The sequence below is a fragment of the Solanum verrucosum genome, unplaced genomic scaffold, assembly GCF_900185275.1.
Source record: "Solanum verrucosum unplaced genomic scaffold, falcon-dt-bn FXZP01000014.1, whole genome shotgun sequence".
Lineage (NCBI taxonomy): Eukaryota > Viridiplantae > Streptophyta > Magnoliopsida > Solanales > Solanaceae > Solanum > Solanum verrucosum.
Window position 1 is genome coordinate 384,089 of NW_026020171.1, and position 21,414 is coordinate 405,502.

At 37.6% G+C, this 21,414-nt stretch overlaps 1 protein-coding gene across 1 annotated transcript; it reads left to right on the top strand.

The window, feature by feature from the left end:
- Positions 1-19,915: 19,915 nt before the first annotated feature.
- LOC125828777 (uncharacterized) lies at positions 19,916-20,817 on the top strand. Its single transcript, XM_049508103.1, has 2 exons — positions 19,916-20,183; positions 20,240-20,817. The coding sequence occupies exons 1-2, from the start codon at positions 19,916-19,918 to the stop codon at positions 20,815-20,817; spliced, it is 846 nt and encodes a 281-aa protein (XP_049364060.1).
- The last annotated feature ends 597 nt before the right edge of the window (positions 20,818-21,414 follow it).

Sequence of the window (21,414 nt, forward strand, 5' to 3'; positions counted from 1 at the left end):
TCAAGTTTCAAAGCTCATAAAATTCAAGCAAAATCTTCAAGTCAAAATTCTCCTTGACGCACGAATAAAAAATGTATGTCACGAAGCTCATCAAATTTGAGCTAAATTTTCAATTCATGATGTTTCGCAAATTCAAGCAGAATCTTCAAGTCTCAAAGCTCATCAAATTTAAGCAAAATTTTCATGTCAAAATACTTCTCGACGCATGAACCTAAAATGCATGTCATAAAGTGCATCAAAATTCTAGCAGAATGTTCAAGCCTCAAGGATCATTAAATTCAAGCAAAATCTTTAAGTCAAAATGTTCTTCGACAGAACACAGAAGACTTTGTGGTCAAATTTTATGTGGAATAAATATTGCAACAAAGAGAGACCATAATTGGTTGAATGGAAAAGTGGTTCATTAACCTGGAAGTATATGCTAGGAGCTAGAGATTTGATAGACCAAAATATTTGGTGGGAACCTAAAAATAGAAATTCAAATGTCTGGTATGATAGCTGGACACAGATAGGAGCTCTCCAGTACATATTGCCTATAGATACTGCTAAGAACTTGCAGTTGGAAGAAGTTAGACAATGTTGTTTGAATGGGTAGTGGAACTCTCACATGTTGCGAACTAGTTCTGGGGATGAAGTTAGCAAACATGTCATACAGCTGGGGAGAAATTCAGAATATGATGAATAGTGGGACACACCTTGGTGGATGCTAAAGACAGATGGAAAATTCTATGTAGGTTCTGCTTGGGACTTTCTGAGAGAGAAACATGGACTTTGTATGAACTTCAACTATATTTGGAATAAAGGAATCCCTTTCAAGATATCCATTTTCATATGGAGACTTTGGAAACAAAGAATTCCTATTGGAGAGGTTCTTGTCAGGAATAGGATGTGTGATGGGGTGGTTTGTTGCTGCTGTGAGGATGGAGTTCAGGAGACTATTGAACACCTCTTCTTTAATTGTGCAACATCTAACTCTATATGGAGATACTTTGAAGGCACAATAGGAGTAGAAGGGCCTTTTGTGTAATTAAAAGACATTGTTTATAAATGGTGGAATGCAGATGCTTCAACAAAGCTTAAGCCATTATTAATAGTTGTTCCAATGTTCATTTTAGGACAAATATGGAAGAGAAGAAATGCTATTAAATTTGGTGGTACTATGTCTTCTATGAACATGAGAGGAGGGATAATCAATAATTTAGTGTTGTTGGAAAATCATTTATATCCATGGATGTATATGATACCTAATAACTAGCCTGATTTGGTGAGATTCTTTGTAGAGTATACTCCTAGGATAGGTTGTACGGTGGTTTATTGGAATCAACTAAGGGAGAACACCTTCAAATGCAATACAGATGGGTCCTCTAAAAGGTAATCCTTGGCCAAGCTCTGCTGCCTTTTCTGTTCGAAATGATCAAGGTGATCTTATACATGCTGAAGGAAAGGTGATTAGAGTGTCAAACAATCTAGTGACAGAAATTGTAGCATTGAGATTAGAATTGGAATTCTGCAGAAATCAAAAAAAAATTCCACTGGTTATGGAAACTGATTCATTAGCTACCAAGAATATGATAGATGGGTTGTGGAACTTTCCTTGGACGTGGCATTGGAGATAAGAAGAATTCAAGTTCTTAAGGAAGGATTGGAGGTAGCAGTTGAACACTCTTTGAGAGAGGGAAACAAACTTGAAGATTTTATGGCTAACTTTGTTTTTTCTTTTGCAGGTACTGAAACAATAAGTTTTACTAATTTCCAGGCTTTACCTAATGAAGCTAAGACACTATTAAACATGGACAAAAGTAAAATTTCTAATCTAAGGATAAGAAAGTTACACAATGCAGTGAATGAGCACAATGACTGATACAAAGTCAGAGTTGCTTGACATCTCTAAATTTCAAGCCAAATATAAGACTAGATTTCATACAGAGTTGAAACAACACATACCGAGGGCAGATGCACGCAGATCATAAAAGAAGAGAATATAATTGACAATGTACCTGAGGTAGACCGGAGTAAATTTGTCCCAAGACTTTAGATAGTGGTATTAGCCCCTTGTTGGGCTCAATCTGTCAATGTTAAGGGATCAAAGTTATGAAGTCTACTTTAGGTAATAGTAAAAATAATCATAAGATCAAGGACATCACCTTGCTTGAAGCCTCTTTGAAGATACTATGAGTTGGAGAAGTCTCTGATTGGGATGATTTCACGATGTTGGTGGGACTCGTCAACATCCAAAGTGAAATACACCCAAAACTCAAAGTACAGGTTGGGTGTTTCAAGGTGGACGGAGATGGATCGAGAAGAATGAGCACAATGAGCTTTTGAATTTGAATACTGAAGATTGAAGGAATAGGGTACAGATGGAGAGTGCAGCCGAGGAGAAAGATGACTCCAAAGTCAAGAACTCAAGCTCACTCCTATTTTTGTTTAAGATCAAGTTTCCAAATTAGATTTAGTTCTTTTTGTTATTTGGACCATGTCTTTGTGTGGGCTTGGTGTTAGCTTGTAATATTTGTTCCATTTTAATAAAAAGGGGCTTGCCCTATCCTTTAATTGAAAAAAAATGTTCTTCGACGCATAAGCTTGAAATGTATGCCACAAATTTCATCAAATTCGAGCAAAATCTTCATGTTTAAATGCTCCTCGACACACTAGTCTAAAATGCATGTCATAAAACACATCAAATTTGAGCTAAGTCTCAAGTTTTGAAGCTCCTCAAATTCGAGCCAAGTTTTCAATCCTTAATCCTTTTCAAATTCGAGCGAGGTCTTCAAGTCACAAAATATCCATGAACATGAGTTAAATCCTCAAGTTGTTACATTTGACCATATGATTTGAAATCTATATGATCTACAAAAAATCAATAGGTTGAAAACCTTGAAATAGATGGCTTAGACAATTTAGAAAAAAAAAGCTTACATAATTTGCATTGAAATGTAAAGTTAATATATTTTATTATTTCAAAATTGCAAGATTTTTTACACAACAATAATAAGAAAGGGATCAAAAAAGAATGACTTATCATCCTATACAAAAAGTCTAAATAGAAAAGAAAATTCAAACGTCAAGAAGTGGTTTCTCAACTCGTCTTGGATGTCTTTATGAGGCTTGCTGTCACGACCGAGCCTACACCCTGGACGTGGTCGGCACTCGAGAACCATTGTGGGTCCCCGAGTGAACCCTCATCCTGGCTGGCTACAAGCGGAAGACTAACTCAAGCATACAAAATCTTAGAAATTGAATTAAATTAAATTTCATTGAACTCAAATACTCAACCTTTTTAAAAGTCTGTACAATACTCAAAGTAAAAGTAAATACAGAAACTCCTCAACTTTGTCTATCTATGAAGCCTCTACTATACAGAAGGATATCGGGAAAAGACCCACGACATCTCAAAACTACTAACTATAAGATAAAGGTGAAGTCCTTCGGAATATAAGATGGCTCACCAAAGCTGACTGGATTATCACATGACCTCAACGAAAGGCCTATTGATGATCCTGAATACCTGTATATGGATCATGAAACGATGCAGGAAAAATGAATCAGTACATGGATTGTATGAGAATGTAAGGGGAATTCTAAAGCATAAACATAAGCTTGAACTTATGGAAAAGAAACATACTTACCTCTTCTCAACTCACTCAACTCAACTCAACTCAATGAAACATAGTTCAACTTAACTCAGAGAAAATAGGGCTCAACTCAATGGCAAAATACTCAACTCAATGAAACATAGTTCAACTCAACTTAGATAAAATAGGGCTCAACTCAACAATAAGATACTCAACTCTGTGAAACATAGTTCAATTAAACTAAGAGAAATAGGGCTCAACTCAACAATAAGGTAATCAACTCTGTGAAGCATAGTTCAATTCAACTCAGAGAAATAGGGCTCAACTAAATAATAAGATACTCAACTCTGTGAAAGATAGTTCAACTATAGATACTCAAGGATAAAGCAACAATAAAATATGCAATATCTGGAAACCTTTTAAAACAATAGATGATAACTCAGTTGTATGCAAAAATATAATAATAACTCAATTGTATGAAAATACAATAATAACTCTTATTTGTATGCCTACAAAATAACTCTATTTGGGAGATTCTCTAACCAACAACCATCACTATGAGCTATATGATGAGACAACGTCTAGCCCACACTGCTAGAACTGTCCTATACTTTGCCGGGGTATAGAACCTACTAACTAAGTGGATCCATTAGTCTATGCTAAAAAGCAATAAGGACTTATCCAAAAAGTATGACCCTTTCTACCCACGTTGGATACATGGTTTATGGGGGTTGTGAATTGTTAGGACTCTTCCCCATATCGGTGCTCAATACTACTCCCAATAATATACTTAGCTCATATGTTTTAAAGAAAACACAACTCTTTTTGTATTTTGAGATTATTACTCAAAAATCTTTCTCTTAAAAGAGATTGTACTCAAACTGCTCAAATCTCTTTTGGAAATCTTAGTTTCCTCCTCTTTTAAATGTGAAAATATTTACTCTTGGGAATACTTAGTTCTCATATATTCATTTTAAAGAAAATGAAACTTGACTTCCTCATGCTCATTTACTCAAGCATTTAAACAAATCATGAATAATTGTAAAAGACTTCTCAAAATAGGGTTAATGCCTAATTATGGACGTGAAAGACTCAATTCAAGGTTTTCAATAACCATATATAGAACTCAATACTCAAAACTCAATGACTCCAGAACTCAATGATACTACTCATCTCATGAATACTAGACTCATAGGTTTCATGCGGGATTATGGGCATGACCCACTCAACTCAAGGATCTCCAGCTTGTATAACATATAGAAATCCAAAATTTATGAAGCATAGTTTCAAAAAGGATTAGGAACTCAATACTCAAGAACTTAGAACTTGAAGACACTACTTCTCTCAAAGATACTCAATTTATGGAGTTCATGCAGAATTATCTGCATGACTTAACTGGACTCAAGGACCTCAATGATAATGTAGACCCATAAATACATTCTCCTCATTCTCATACTCACGTACTCAAGTCTTGAAATAGTTTATAAGTTATTTTTGAAGACTCCTTTAAAAGACTCAAAGGGACTTTCTCAAACATTACTCTTAACTCTTCCTTGAATTTGAAATATGAATTCAAGGATCATGACTTGATATATAGGATTTCTTAATGATTAGATGTAGTTTGGATAGTAAAAATCAATAAGAGAACGAAGACATGTTTTGAAAGAACGAATACAGAACAAAGAACGGAGGCAGAAAGAACCTGACGTCCCTGGCACAGCAGTGGCACGCCGTGCCAGCCCTCAGTTTACTGAGGCTGGTCTGGGGCGCACTACAGGCACAGGGCGCCAGCCCCTCAGGCGCAACAAGGGAGTGCTGCCCCTGCCATGTTCCAGAAAAATAACTTAACGAATTTCCTCTTCAATTTTCCAGCCCTACCTCGTCTAAACTCTAATGATTTCCTCTAAATTCTTTTAGATTCATATACTAAACATACTTATGTCGAAATCCCCAATCAAGACCTACCAAAACAATCATTCATTCACAACTCTCACCTCAAGAACTCAATAAGAACTTCATTATCAAAGATGAAGCACAAAACCTCAAGAACTCAACAAGATTATCAATATACTCAATCTCATGGATGAAATTTGTAAAAGAAACTCATGATTAGCATATGAGTGAACAAACCCAACACTATGGAAGCTTACATACCTCAAAGAACTAGGTTCTTGGCGAAATCTTGAATTTCTTGAACGAACACTTGAAACTTTGAACTTTTTCTCCTTTTTTTCTCTTCTTGAACTTTCATCTAAAACCCTAAGAGTGATTAGGATTTGTGAAAACTGAACCAAATCAGTTTATACCCCTAAATATTACCATATTTCATTTTTAATCTGATTGGGTAAGGAAAAGACCAAAATACCCCTCATATTTTCGAGTTACTTTCCTTAAATGGACAACCTGACTTCAAAAAGGCATATCTCCCTCATACGAGCTCAAAAATTAGCAAACTCGGTGATGTTGGAAAGAGGACTCAGAGATCTTTCATTTTATATCTTATGGGTCTCCTAACTCATCCTGTACTAAAATTATGGTCGTTTGAAGTTGACCAAAAACTTAAAGAACTAAGGAATGACTTAAATGAATTCTCTTTAATTCTTATTTTGGAACTGAAGGTGCTATATCTAGTGACTTGACCTCAGCACTTACGAAATTTTAAATTTCTTGGTAATATCTTACTCACAACGAAGAATTCTTCGAGTCTTAGCTCAAAATATTTCTGGGGTGTTACACTTGCACCACCTCTTCATTAAACATCATCACTTCAAATATTTTTATGGATTGATGTAGCCATAACAAAGCCTCTATCTTTGGCATGGACACATATCTTTAAGTTTGATTTCTAGAGTTGATCATGTGAAAAGTAGTTGCGCTCCAAAACTAAGATAGACTACACCAAAATATCTTTCTCACTAAAGCCAAAACTACGGAGGAAGAGGCACAAAGTGTGATTCATCGTGTAGCTTCAATTTAGAGGAAGATACTGTCACGCCTTGAGCCTACACCCTGGACGTTCCCGACACTCGAGAACCATTGTCGGTCCCAAAGCGAACCCTTGGACTGATTCAATACTTAGTGGAAGACTTACTCAAGAATATATGAACTCAAAAGTAAGGTTACTCAAAAAGTCTCAAATACATAACTCAAAATATTTAGAAAAACATTCAACTGGCCAAAAGAGGCAACTCAAGTCTTGAAACAAATTTTAAAAGTTTGTAAAGACTGCTCAAACTGACTCGAAAGAACTCCCTCAAACTTTACTCTTCACTCTATCTTGAATTTGAAAATGTGAATTCAAGAATTATGATTAGGATATAGAGGATCTATAAATGATTAATGGAGTTTAGATAGTTGATAATAAGAAACGAGCGAAAACCCAAATTAGAGAGCATAGGCGCGACGCGGAGAAGGATTTATATTTTGGGTGGCGAAATAATTTTTGAGACAGAGGACTCTGTATCCTCTCCGTGAGGCGAAGAGGGTGTGGGTGTAATTTTCTGGGGACTAAGGTTTAACGTGCCTCCACGACGCAGACCTGGGTGCATATTTTTGCCTAATTTTTTCTTCTTCTCCCAAACTCGATTAAACTCATACCCACTTCAGTTCTATGGTCCAATTTCATGAAAATTCACAAAACCAGAATACTTTCAATGAAACCCACATAAAATTCAATCAAGAGACTCAACTATTACGCAAAAACTTCACCTCAAGGATTTCAAAGACCTCGATTAACAATTAAACTCTAGAACTTCTCAAGAACTCAATAATCATCTTCAAGAATGAATTCATGGGTAAAAATTGTACATGATTGGCATGAGGGCGAACAAACCCAACACTATGAAAGCTTACATACCTCAAAAGGATTGAATCATTGGCGAAACACCTCAGCGATCGCAAGAATGTTGAACAAACGCTTGAACTTCTCCTTTTTCTCCTCTTGAACTTTCCTCTAAAACCCTAAGCGTGTTTTAGATTGTGAAATCTGATGTAAGTCAATTTAGACCCCTAAGATATTACTAAGAACGAGTTAGGCTAGTAGGGTAAGGAAAAGTCCAAAATACCCCTCCTTAAATCTGATGGATTTCCTTAATTAGATAGGTTGTAGTCAAACAAGCATATCTCCCTCATACGAACTTGTAATTTAGCAAACTCAGCGGCATTGGAAAGAGGACTCAGAGATTTTTTGATTTGATACCTTATAGGCCGCTTAACTCATCCTGTACTAAAAGTTATAGTCATTTTAAGTATACCTAAAAATCACAATTGAAGACTAACTTGTACAAATCTCAAATTGGCTATTTCAAATTTAGTTCTTTCTCCATAGCTTGATGAACCAAGTATGGTCCTATCAACCCAAATTCACCAACCTCAAACCATCCGACAGGAGATCTACATCTTCGCCCATAAAGAGCCTCATAAGGAGCCATCTGGATGCTAGAGTGATAACTGTTGTTGTAAGAAAACTCTATGAGAGGTAGTGATCGTCCCAATTACCTTTAAAATCGATCACACAATTCCTCAACATATCCTCTAATGTATGAATCGTACGCTATGCTTGACCATCAGTCTCAGGATGGAAGGCAGTACTCTAATTTACCTTCAAACCCAAACCTTTATGGAAAGACTTCCAAAATTGTGCAGTGAATTGCGCACCTCTATCTGAAATAATGGACACAGGAACTCCATGAAGTTTGACTATCTCTTGAATATAAAATCTGATATAATCTTCTGCTGAAAAAGTAGTCCTTACCTATAAGAAATGGGCTGATTTAGTCATTTGATCTACAATCACCCAAATCGAATCATGCTACCTGCGAGACTGCGACAACCCATTAATGAAATCCATATTGATCATCTCTCACTTCCATTCTAGAAGATCTGTGTTTTGACTCATACCATCGGGTCTTTGGTGCTATACTTTGACTTGTTGGCAATTCGGGCTCTTAGGAATGAACTCTGAAATACACCTCTTCATACTACCCAACCAATAGACTTCTCTCAAGTAACGAGACATCTTTGTGGAACCAGGATGGATAGAATATCTGGAGCTATGAGCTTTCTCCATGATCCTCTCTTAGAGTTCATCTACCTTTGGTACACATAATCTACCTTGATACCTCAACACACCATCTCCTCTTTGTTCAAGAGCCATTACTTTATGCTTATGAACATTTGCCTTCAATTGAAGCTAAACAGGGTCTTGGACTTGTTTATCTTTAACTTCAGACACTAGTGATGATTCAGCCCCATTCATCACCATTACTCCTCCTTAATTGGAATCCTTTAACCGGACTCCTAATCGTGCAAGTCTGTGCACATCTTTGGCTAATTCTTTCTTACCTTTCTCAACATGGTCAGTACTACCTGTAGATAACCTGCTCAAAGCATCAACAACAACATTAGTTTTACCTGGGTGATAGAGAAAACTCATGTCATAATCCTTGACTAACTCCAAACACCTTCTCTTTCTGATTGTATACATATTGAAGAATCTTGTGATCGGTTTTGGAAAGAGGACTAAGAAATTTTTAACTTGATACCGTATAGGCCACTTAACTCATCATGTACTGAAAGTTATAGTCATTTTAAGTTGACCTAAAACACACAATTGAAGACTAATTTACACAAATCTCAAATTGCCTATTTCAAATTTAGTTCTTTCAAAAATTATCCTTTTCTAAGACCAAGGTGTTACAATATCTCCCCTTTGGGAACATTCTTCCTCAAATAAGATCGCTATAACTAGAACTAAGGGTGGTAACATCTAACACCGAGCTCACACACCAAACATGCATTTTAACACAACATATCATATCAACTTAAAGAGTGTGTTACAAAAATCATTACCTTTGTCCGAAATTTCCTTGGAAGTAAAGAGGAGTGGGTATCTCTTGTTCTTATCCTCCTCAGCCTCCCAAGTAGCTTCCTTAACAAACTGATTCCTCCATAAGACCTTGACCGATGCTACATCCTTGGTTCTCAACTTGTGAACCTGACGATCAAGTATCACAATGGGTATCTCCTCATAAGATAGGTTGTCCTTTATATCAATATTTTTCAATATGTATAATAAGTGAAGGATCGCCCATACACTTCTTCAACATTGAAATGTGAAACACTGGGTGGTCTGCTGCTAACTCTGGCGGTAGCTCCAACTCATAAGCTACATTGCCAATACTCTTGGATATCTTGTAAGGACCAATATACCGAGGACTAAGTTTCCCCTTCTTGCCAAACCTCATAACACCCTTCATGGGTGAAACCTTCAAATAAACCCAATAATCCACCTCAAACTCCAAGTCTCTTCACCTAACATCTATATAGGATTTCTGACGATTGTGCATTGTTTTCAACCTTTCTTGAATGATCTTCACTTTCTCCATAGCTTGATGAACCAAGTATGGTCCTATCAACCCAAATTCACCAACCTCAAACCATCCGACAGGAGATCTACATCTTCGCCCATAAAGAGCCTCATAAGGAGCCATCTGGATGCTAGAGTGATAACTGTTGTTGTAAGAAAACTCTATGAGAGGTAGTGATCGTCCCAATTACCTTTAAAATCGATCACACAATTCCTCAACATATCCTCTAATGTATGAATCGTACGCTATGCTTGACCATCAGTCTCAGGATGGAAGGCAGTACTCTAATTTACCTTCAAACCCAAACCTTTATGGAAAGACTTCCAAAATTGTGCAGTGAATTGCGCACCTCTATCTGAAATAATGGACACAGGAACTCCATGAAGTTTGACTATCTCTTGAATATAAAATCTGATATAATCTTCTGCTGAAAAAGTAGTCCTTACCTATAAGAAATGGGCTGATTTAGTCATTTGATCTACAATCACCCAAATCGAATCATGCTACCTGCGAGACTGCGACAACCCATTAATGAAATCCATATTGATCATCTCTCACTTCCATTCTAGAAGATCTGTGTTTTGACTCATACCATCGGGTCTTTGGTGCTATACTTTGACTTGTTGGCAATTCGGGCTCTTAGGAATGAACTCTGAAATACACCTCTTCATACTACCCAACCAATAGACTTCTCTCAAGTAACGAGACATCTTTGTGGAACCAGGATGGATAGAATATCTGGAGCTATGAGCTTTCTCCATGATCCTCTCTTAGAGTTCATCTACCTTTGGTACACATAATCTACCTTGATACCTCAACACACCATCTCCTCTTTGTTCAAGAGCCATTACTTTATGCTTATGAACATTTGCCTTCAATTGAAGCTAAACAGGGTCTTGGACTTGTTTCTCTTTAACTTCAGACACTAGTGATGATTCAGCCCCATTCATCACCATTACTCCTCCTTAATTGGAATCCTTTAACCGGACACCTAATCGTGCAAGTCTGTGCACATCTTTGGCTAATTCTTTCTTACCTTTCTCAACATGGTCAGTACTACCTGTAGATAACCTGCTCAAAGCATCAACAACAACATTAGTTTTACCTGGGTGATAGAGAAAACTCATGTCATAATCCTTGACTAACTCCAAACACCTTCTCTTTCTGATTGTATACATATTGAAGAATCTTGTGATCGGTTTTGGAAAGAGGACTAAGAAATTTTTAACTTGATACCGTATAGGCCACTTAACTCATCATGTACTGAAAGTTATAGTCATTTTAAGTTGACCTAAAACACACAATTGAAGACTAATTTACACAAATCTCAAATTGCCTATTTCAAATTTAGTTCTTTCAAAAATTATCCTTTTATAAGACCGAGGTGTTACAGTATCTCCCTTTGGGAACATTCTTCCTCAAATAAGATCGCTATAACTAGAACTAAGGGTGGTAACATCTAACACCGAGCTCACACACCAAACATGCAATTTAACACAACATATCATGTCAACTTAAAGAGTGTGTTACAAAAATCATTACCTTTGTCCGAAATTTCCTTGGAAGTAAAGAGGAGTGGGTATCTCTTGTTCATATCCTCCTCAGCCTCCCAAGTAGCTTCCTTAACAAACTGATTCCTCCATAAGACCTTGACCGATGCTACATCCTTGGTTCTCAACTTGTGAACCTGACGATCAAGTATCACAATGGGTATCTCCTCATAAGATAGGTTGTCCTTTATATCAATATTTTTCAATATGTATAATAAGTGAAGGATCGCCCATACACTTCTTCAACATTGAAATGTGAAACACTGGGTGGTCTGCTACTAACTCTGGCGGTAGCTCCAACTCATAAGCTACATTGCCAATACTCTTGGATATCTTGTAAGGACCAATATACCGAGGACTAAGTTTCCCCTTCTTGCCAAACCTCATAACACCCTTCATGGGTGAAACCTTCAAATAAACCCAATAATCCACCTCAAACTCCAAGTCTCTTCACCTAACATCTATATAGGATTTCTGACGATTGTGCATTGTTTTCAACCTTTCTTGAATGATCTTCACTTTCTCCATAGCTTGATGAACCAAGTATGGTCCTATCAACCCAAATTCACCAACCTCAAACCATCCGACAGGAGATCTACATCTTCGCCCATAAAGAGCCTCATAAGGAGCCATCTGGATGCTAGAGTGATAACTGTTGTTGTAAGAAAACTCTATGAGAGGTAGTGATCGTCCCAATTACCTTTAAAATCGATCACACAATTCCTCAACATATCCTCTAATGTATGAATCGTACGCTATGCTTGACCATCAGTCTCAGGATGGAAGGCAGTACTCTAATTTACCTTCAAACCCAAACCTTTATGGAAAGACTTCCAAAATTGTGCAGTGAATTGCGCACCTCTATCTGAAATAATGGACACAGGAACTCCATGAAGTTTGACTATCTCTTGAATATAAAATCTGATATAATCTTCTGCTGAAAAAGTAGTCCTTACCTATAAGAAATGGGCTGATTTAGTCATTTGATCTACAATCACCCAAATCGAATCATGCTATCTGTGAGACCGCGACAACCCAGTAATGAAATTCATATTGATCATCTCCCACTTCCATTCTAGAAGATCTATGTTTTGAGCCATACTATTAGGCCTTTGGTGCTTTAGTTTGACTTGTTGGCAATTCGGGCACTTAGGAATGAACTCTGAAATATACCTCTTCATACTACTCAACCAATAAACTTCTCTCAAGTAAAGATACATCTTTGTGGAAAGGGGATGGATAATGTATCTGGAGCTATGAGCTTCTTCTATGATCCCCTCTTGGAGTTCATCCACTTTTGCTACACACAATTTACCTTGATAGCTCAACACACCATGTCCTCTTTGCTCAAAAGTCATTACTTTCTCCTTATGAACATTTACCTTCTATTCAAGCAAAACAGGGTCTTGGACTTGTTTATCTTTCACTTCAGACACTAGTGATGATTCAGCCCCATTCATCACCACTACTCCTCGTTCATTGGAATCCTTTGACCGGACTCCTAATCGTGCAAGTCTGTGCACGTCTTTGGCTAATTCTTTCTTACCTTTCTCAACATGGGTGGTACTACCCATAGATAACCTGCTCAAAGCATCAACAACAACATTAGTTTTACCTGGGTGATAGAGAAAACTCATGTCATAATCCTTGAATAACTCCAACTATCTTCTCTTTATGAGATTAAGCTCTTTCTGATTGAATACATTTTGAAGACACTTGTGATCGGGCAACATCTATTCATGAACACCATAAAGATAGTGACGCATATTTTTAAAGCAAATGTTATAGTACCCAACTCTTAATCATGGGTTGGGTAGTTCTTCTCATTAATCTTAAGTTGTCTGGAGGCATAAGCTATAAATTTGACATTTGCATTAATACACAACCCTTTATAACTCTGGACGCATCACAGTACACAACAAAGCCTTGTGCAGCCTCGGATAAGGTCAACATTGGGGCAATAGTCAACCACATTTTCAATTCCTAAAAGCTTTTCTCACAAGCTTCCATCGGAATTTCACTGTCTTTTGAGTCAAGTTTGTCAACGGGGACGAAATAAACAAGAACCCCTCGAAAAAACTTCTAAAATAACTAGCCAATCCCAAGAAACTCCTAATATCAGTTGGAGATGTGGGTCTGGGTCAGTTCTGCACTGCCTCAATCTTTTGAGTATCAACTTGAATCCCCTTACCAGAAAATATATGGCCTAAGAACGCCACAAACTCAAGCCAAAAACTCACACTTTGAAAACTTGGCATATAACTCTCTATCTCTAAGAGTTTGGAGAACTACTGTGAGATGACAAGCATAATCCTCCTCATTTCTCGATTAAATTAGAATGTCATCAATGAAGACAATAACAAACATATCAAGATAAGGCTTAAACACTGTGTTTATAAGGTCCACGAACGCTACATGAGCATTAGTCAAACAAAAAGACATAAGTAAAAGCTCATAATGACCATCACGGGTCCTGAATGATGTCTTTGGAATATCACTCTCTCTTACACTCAACTGATGATAGCCAAATCTAGTATTTATCTTAGAAAAGCAAGTGGCAACCTGAAGTTGATCGAAAAGATCATCAATTTTTGAAAGCGGATACTTATTCTTTATAGTAAACTTGTTCAATTGGTGGTAATCAATACACATCCTAAGTGAACCATCTTTCTTCCTCACAAACAAGAACGGAGCTCCCCAAGGTGAGACACTTGGTCGAATGAAACCTTTATCAAGAACGTCTTTCAACTGCTCTGTTAACTCTTTTAACTCGGTAGAAGCCGTTCTATATGGCGGAATAGAAATAGGTCGAGTATCAGGAAGGATATCTATACCGAAGTCTATTTCTCTCACCGGAGGGACTTCGGAAGGTCATCTAGAAAGACATCTGGAAACTCACTCACAACTGGAACCGACTGAATAGGTGGTGTCTCAACACTAGAGTCATTAACTCGAACTAAGTGATTACGCACCCCTTGGAAACTAACTTTCAAGCCTTAAGGTACGAAATAAAATGACCTTTAGGCACTACTGAACTACTCATCCACTCAATAACTAGTTCATTAGGAAACTGGAACTTAACTACTCGAGTTCTATAATCAATTGATGCATAACAAGCATGAAGCCAGTCCATACTGAAAATAACATAAAAGTCACCATATCTAACTCGACTAAGTCAGCCATGGTGTCCTTTTGATTGACATAAATGGTATAATTATGATAAACTCTCTCAACTAGAATAGACTCACCAATAGGTGTGGAAACACTTAAGACCTCAAAGAGTTACTCAGGAATGATATCAAATCTCATAGAAATATATAGAGTCACTAAAGACAGACTCTCGCATGGATCAAACAATGCATATACATCAAAAGTAAAGACTTTGATCTTACCAGTGACAACATCAGGTGAATTCTCTTGCTCTTGGCGACTGGTGATAGCATACGGTTTGCTCCTTCGCCTATTCATGAAGTAGTTCCTCTAGGTGCAACTCTGTCTGGCGGAGCTACTAAAGAAGATTGGGCTCTATTGCCCCCATTACCATTACCTTGCCTATTCTTAGGGCACTCTCTCATGAAGTGAACTATCTGACCACACTTGAAACAACCAGTGGAGCCATCACAACACGATCCTAGGTTGTTTCTACCACACTTAGCACATGCAGGAGTCTACTTGGCCCCTTGTGCCACACTACCTTGAGACTGAGCAGGTCAAGCTTTAAAATTCTGCGAGTCCTGATTCCTGAACTAACCTCTGTTCTTTGGTGCAGATGCACTAGCAGATGATCAAGCAGGTCCAGTTGGCTTGTTTGAAAGGATGACCATTTCGCATTACTCTTATGCTGCCCAGACTCGTTACCTTTTGTCTTAGCCTTCTTGTTGCAAAACTCTTCCCTATCTCTCAACTTGTCCTCCTCAACCTGCTTCATATGGATCATGAGCCTTTCTATGTCCATGTCTCCTATCAACATAGCTGCCTTGCCCTCCTTAGTTGACAAGCGAGACAACCCAAACACAAATAAGCTCATCCAACTCCTTATATCGGCAACCATCTTCGGAGCATAATCGAATAGCTGAGTGAACTTGCGACTGTACTCATGCACACTCATGGATTCCTGCTTAAGAGTAAGAAATCCTTTTACCTTTGCCTCTCTCAGTTCACGGGAAAACAAACGCCCCATGAAGGCATCTTCAAACACAACCCAACTATCAATTGGTGCCCCTTCATCTCTACTCTTCTTCCATTTGGCATACCAGACTCTAGCAACACCCTTCAGTTGGTATGCAGCTAGCTCCACACGCTCAGCGTCTGCAACATGCATCACCTCAAACACTTTCTGCAACTCTTCCACAAAGTTTTCTGGATCCTCAATGACACTTGAACCGTGAAGCCTGGAGGATTCATCCTCAAGAACTCGCAAATTTTGGATGTATCAACCACATCTTGTCAAACTCCTCTCTGTTGACCCGCTTGGTTAGTCACCACTTGATTCAACATCTGGATAGCATCCCAGAACTCATCATTAGTGACCTCTCCTTGGGGTTGCACTTCTGGTGCATTGGGAATCTCTTGATCCTAGGGATCAACATTCCTCCTAGCAGGATGACCTCGAACAACTCTTCGTGGAGGCATGATTTGAAAGATACGTGCAAGGATTAATTAGAAAGAGACTTTGATAGAGTTGAACTCTATCGCACGAAAAGAGTAAGAAAAAAGTGAGACATTTCCTAAATGCCATAGCCTCCTAATTATATATGTGTTGCGCTTCACACCGATAACTAGGAATCTACAAACACGACTTCATCGACACCCTAGGAATCTTGAACTCTATGTTCTAATACCAAGTATGTTATGCCCCGTGCCTACACCCTGGATGTGGCCAACACTCGAGAACCATTGTTGGTCCCCAAGCGAACCCTTGGTCTGGCTTAATACTCAGCGGAAGACTTAATCAACAATATATAAACTCAAAAGTAAAGGTTACTCAAAAAGTCTCAAATAGATAACTCAGAATATTTAGAAAAACATTCAACTAGCCAAAAGAGGCAACTCAAGTCTTAAATTTTTTTTAAAAAGTTTGTAAAAGACTCCTCAAAATGACTCGAAAGAACTCCTTCGAACTTTACTCTTAACTCTACCTTGAATTTGAAAATGTGAAGTCAAGAATTATGATTAGGATATATAGGATCTCTCAATGATTAATGGATTTTAGATAGTTGACAATAAGAAACAAGCAAAACCCCAAATTAGAGAGCATGGGCGTGACGCGTAGAAAGATTTATTTTATTGGTTGCGAAATAATTTTTGAGACAGAGGACTCCCGGAGAGGGGGTGGAGGGTAATTTTTCTGGGGACTAAATTTTAAAGTGCCTCCTCGATGTGGACCTGGGCGTGTATTTTTGCCTGATCTTTTCTTCCTCTCCCAAACTTGATTCAACTCATACCCACTTCAGTTCTATGGTCTAATTTCACAAAAATTCACAAACCCAAAACTCTTTCAACGAACTCACACAAAAGTCAATCAAGAGACTCAACTATTACGCAAAAACTTCACCCTAAGGACTTCAAAGACCACGATTAACAATTAAACTCAAGAACTTCTCAAGAACTCAATAATCATCTTCATGGGTAAAAATTGTACATGATTGGCGTGAGGGAGAGCAACCCAACACTATGAAAGCTTACATACCTCGAAAGGATTGAATCCTTGGAAAAACTCCTCAACGATCGCAAGAATCTTAAACGAACGCTTGAACTTCTCCTTTTTCTCCTCTTGAACTTTTCTCTAAAATCCTAAGCGTGTTTTGGAATTGTTAAAACTGATCTAAGTCAGTTTAGATCCCTAAAATATACTAAAAATGAGTTAGGCTAGTGGGGTAAGGAAAAGACCAAAATACCCCTCCTTAATTCGGATGTATTTCCTTAACTGGACAGGTTGTACTCAAATGGGCATATCTCCCTCATCCAAACTCATAATTTATCAAACCTGGTGGCGTTGGAAAGAGGACTCATAGATCTTTCATTTGATACCTTATAAGCCACCAAACACATCATGTACTGAAAGTTATGGTCATTTGAAGTTGACCTAAAACTCACAATTGAAGAGTATCTTGCACAAATCTCAAATTGGCTATTTAAAATTTAGTTCTTTCTAAAATTAGACTTTTCCAAGACCGAGGTGTTATAGATACACTCACTTTTGTTCTATCCAAAGCCAAAACTAAAGAAGAAGAGGCAAAAAGTGTGATTCGTCATCAATTTTCAATTGTAGAAGAAGATGCACCAAGTGTGTTTTGTTGCTAAAGCCTCAACTGCAAAAGAAGATACATCAAGTGTGGTTCATCGTCAAAGTAAAAACTACAAAAAATATGTTTCTTGTGTGGTTCATTATTAAAGCCGCAACTCTAAAAGAAGATGCACGACATGTGGTTCCTCATCAATGTCTCAATTATAGAAGAAGCTGTACTAAGTATGGTTCGTCGCTAATTCCACGATTACAAAATAAGATGCACCAAGTGTGGTGCGTCATCGAAGTTGCAACTACGAAAGAAGATGCATCATTTGTGGTTAATCATCAAAGTTGCAACTGCAAAAGTAGATGCACTACATGTGGTTCATTATTGAAGCCACAACTGCAAAACAAGATGCATCATGTGTGATCCGTTATCAAAGCTGCAATTGTAGAATAAGATGCACTATTTGTGGCTCGTTACTAAAGTTGCAACTGCGAAAGAAAATGCACCAAGTGTAGTTCGTCGTCAAAGCCGCAATTACAAAAGAAGATGCACAAAGTGTGGTTCGTCTCCACCAAAGTCACAATCGCTAAAATATTGCACCCAGTATGATTTGTCGTCAAATTCACAACTACAAATGAAGATGCACCAAGTGGTTCCTCATCAATTATGGATTATCCATCTCTTTTTTGGTCTGATATTGAGACTATTTGCGGTCCACCATAAGCCTACGAAAAATAGGACAGTGATGTGTCTCACGGTGCCAATTGCACGAAACTTCAAATCGGTATGGTGAAAATTGTGGCATATGCTCTTGCGCTTGTCATGATGAATATGGTCCTATTGGCTTAAAAGTTTTTTGTTTTCTCTCCATAGAGATGATGACATAATTCTCAATCAATATGAAAATCAACATGCTGCTCTTCAGCGAAGATGCAAAGACATGAACTCATGAATATTGTCTAAAGTCAATTAGATCGCTAACTTTAATAATATCAATTTTGGTGAATCCATAAGAACTTTGGCTTTGATTTTTGGATATGTTGTAGAATTAAGAGTCTATTTTCTATAGAATCAAGTCTCTCACAATTTGAGCTCTCCTATATCAAGATACAAACAGTTTGGTGAGACTCCACAAATCTGCGAAACAATAATGACATAATTGAAGACCAACTTCAAAAATTAATTCTCATCAATACATGAAGAGGTTTACCTTGATTTTTGGATATGATGTAGACTTTGATGTCTAGTTTCTATAGAATCAAGTCGCTTGCCATTCAGAATCTCCTACACAAAGATAGAGACATTTTGGTGAAACTGTATAGAGCTCTAAAAAAAGAAGACAGATTTTATAGCAAAATTCAAAAATTAATTCCCATTTGAATTTATATATGTCGTAGTTCTATGAGTCTAATTTCTAAAAAATCAAATGAATCATGATTTCAATATTTCTACAATAAGTTATGAATTTTCCACCGCAGGTGTGCGGTGCCGAAAAAAGTGACGAAAATTGAGTTTGATATGCCTCAAGTTGACAATTAACCATGTAAGAGAATGTGTAGAAATCAAAAATACATAAAGTGTGTTCCTACAAATTATGGAAAACCATATTTGAAACAAAATTATGATAAATTTTTCTAGGAACCAAATTATGGTAAGTTTCTATAGGAATCAAGTTATGGAAAATTCCATTGGAATCGAGTTATGGAAAATTTCCATTGGAATCAAATACGGAATGCTTTGAAAAACTTCATAAGAAAATATATATATATACTTCACGAATACTTCAAGCCTTATCTTTAAAGGTTTTACAAGTTGAACATCATAACAAGTGTCAAGGCAGGGGGCATTTGTAGATGGTGAAATTTTATTGATAAATCCATATTAAATTTTGGATTAATTCATATTTTCATGATATATTGACCAAGTCAAAGTAATGGTTAATAAAGTCAGATTAATATTTATTGAGACATATCTATTAGTGTCCTACTCTAACAAGAGTTCCACGGACAAAGGCTAGGCACAATAATATTTTTAGTCTCCTTTTACAACTGTATCTCTACATTAGAATATTGTAATTATTTATACATGATTGCAGTGTATTTTATGTTAAGGTGAAAATAATAAAAACAAAGTTGCAATCTGCAGCTTCTCCAGTTTTCGCTCTCTCTCTATTCTCTTGTTCTAACATGGTATCAGAAGCCCTTCCGACCTCCCCTACTTCTTCACAACCTTCGGGTATTCCAGTGTCTTCTTCCTCTTCAGCGCTTAACCATGCTCATCACTTCATATCTATCAAACTATCAGCGACAAATTGCTTATTTTGGCGAACGCAATGGTTGCCTTTATTTCGTGGCCAAAACCTCTATGGTTACATCAAAGGAAGCCACCGTTGCCCTTCTGCCTCAATTTTTATAGACATACAGACACTTCCAATCGAAACCCAGCATATACACAGTGGGTACAATAAAATCAGATCATCTTGAGCCTATTAATTTCAACCCTCTCCGAAGAAACATTGCCACTAGCCATTGGACTGAACACCTCAAAAGCGGTCTGGGATGATCTCGCGGCTTCTTTATCTTCTCCATCCAACACACACATTCTTAACCTTCATATGCAACTACAAAATCTGAAACAAGATGACCTTACTGTCACTCAATATTTACAGAAGGCTAAACTCATCTCTGATGAATTAGTTGCGGCTGGTCGCCCTCTTTCTCTTGTTGATCATAACATCTATATCTTTAAGGGTCTCCACTCTGAATTTAAGGACCTCGTTATTACACTTTCTGCACGACCTGAACCAGTGACTTTTTCCGAGCTCCATAGTCTTCTTTTCAACCATGATTTTATCCATGGTTCATCATTGTCTACACTATCTATTTCATCCACCGGACAACATGATACCTCGAACACACAAGTTTCCTCGGGTAAATTCACTCAACGCAATAATAACTCTGATCGTTCCTTTAATTCTAATCCTAATAGGGGTCATGGCAGATATAACAGAGGACGTGGTGGCAGAGGTGGTCACTCCTACAATTCACGGAATTATCACCTAACAATACACAAACCTGACAGTCTCTAGATCAGCGTCAAAAGTGTCAAATTTGCAATGGCACTAACCATGTAGCTTCAACACGTTTCCAATGTTACATCCCTAATATGAGCCCGACAGCTTACCTATCACACCAAGCTCCTGTATCTGCTACTCCGCAATGGTTCCCTGAAACAGGTGCTACACATCAGATTGCCCCGGATCTCACCAACTTCCATCAAGTTGAAGACTATAAGGGATCAGATCAAGTTCATATCGGCAATGGCCATGGACTTCCCATTCATCATACTGGTAATTCTTCCCTCCTCACTCCTTCACGAGACTTCTCCCTTAAGAATAGTCTTCATGTAGCTTCAATCACTAAACATCTACTCTCTGTTCAACATTTTGCTCGTGATAATGTTGTTTTCTTTGAATTTTACCCTAATTATTTTCTTCTTAAGGATCGGGATACCAAGATACCTCTTCTTTCCGGCCGGAGTAATGACGGTCTATATACACTCCAATCATCCCATCCACAGATTAAATCCAGTCCATCAGCTCTCTACTCAATCATGGCTTCACCCTCATGTTGGCATCTCCATTTTGGCCACCCACATCATAGAGTTCTTCAGCAAATTCTTAAGA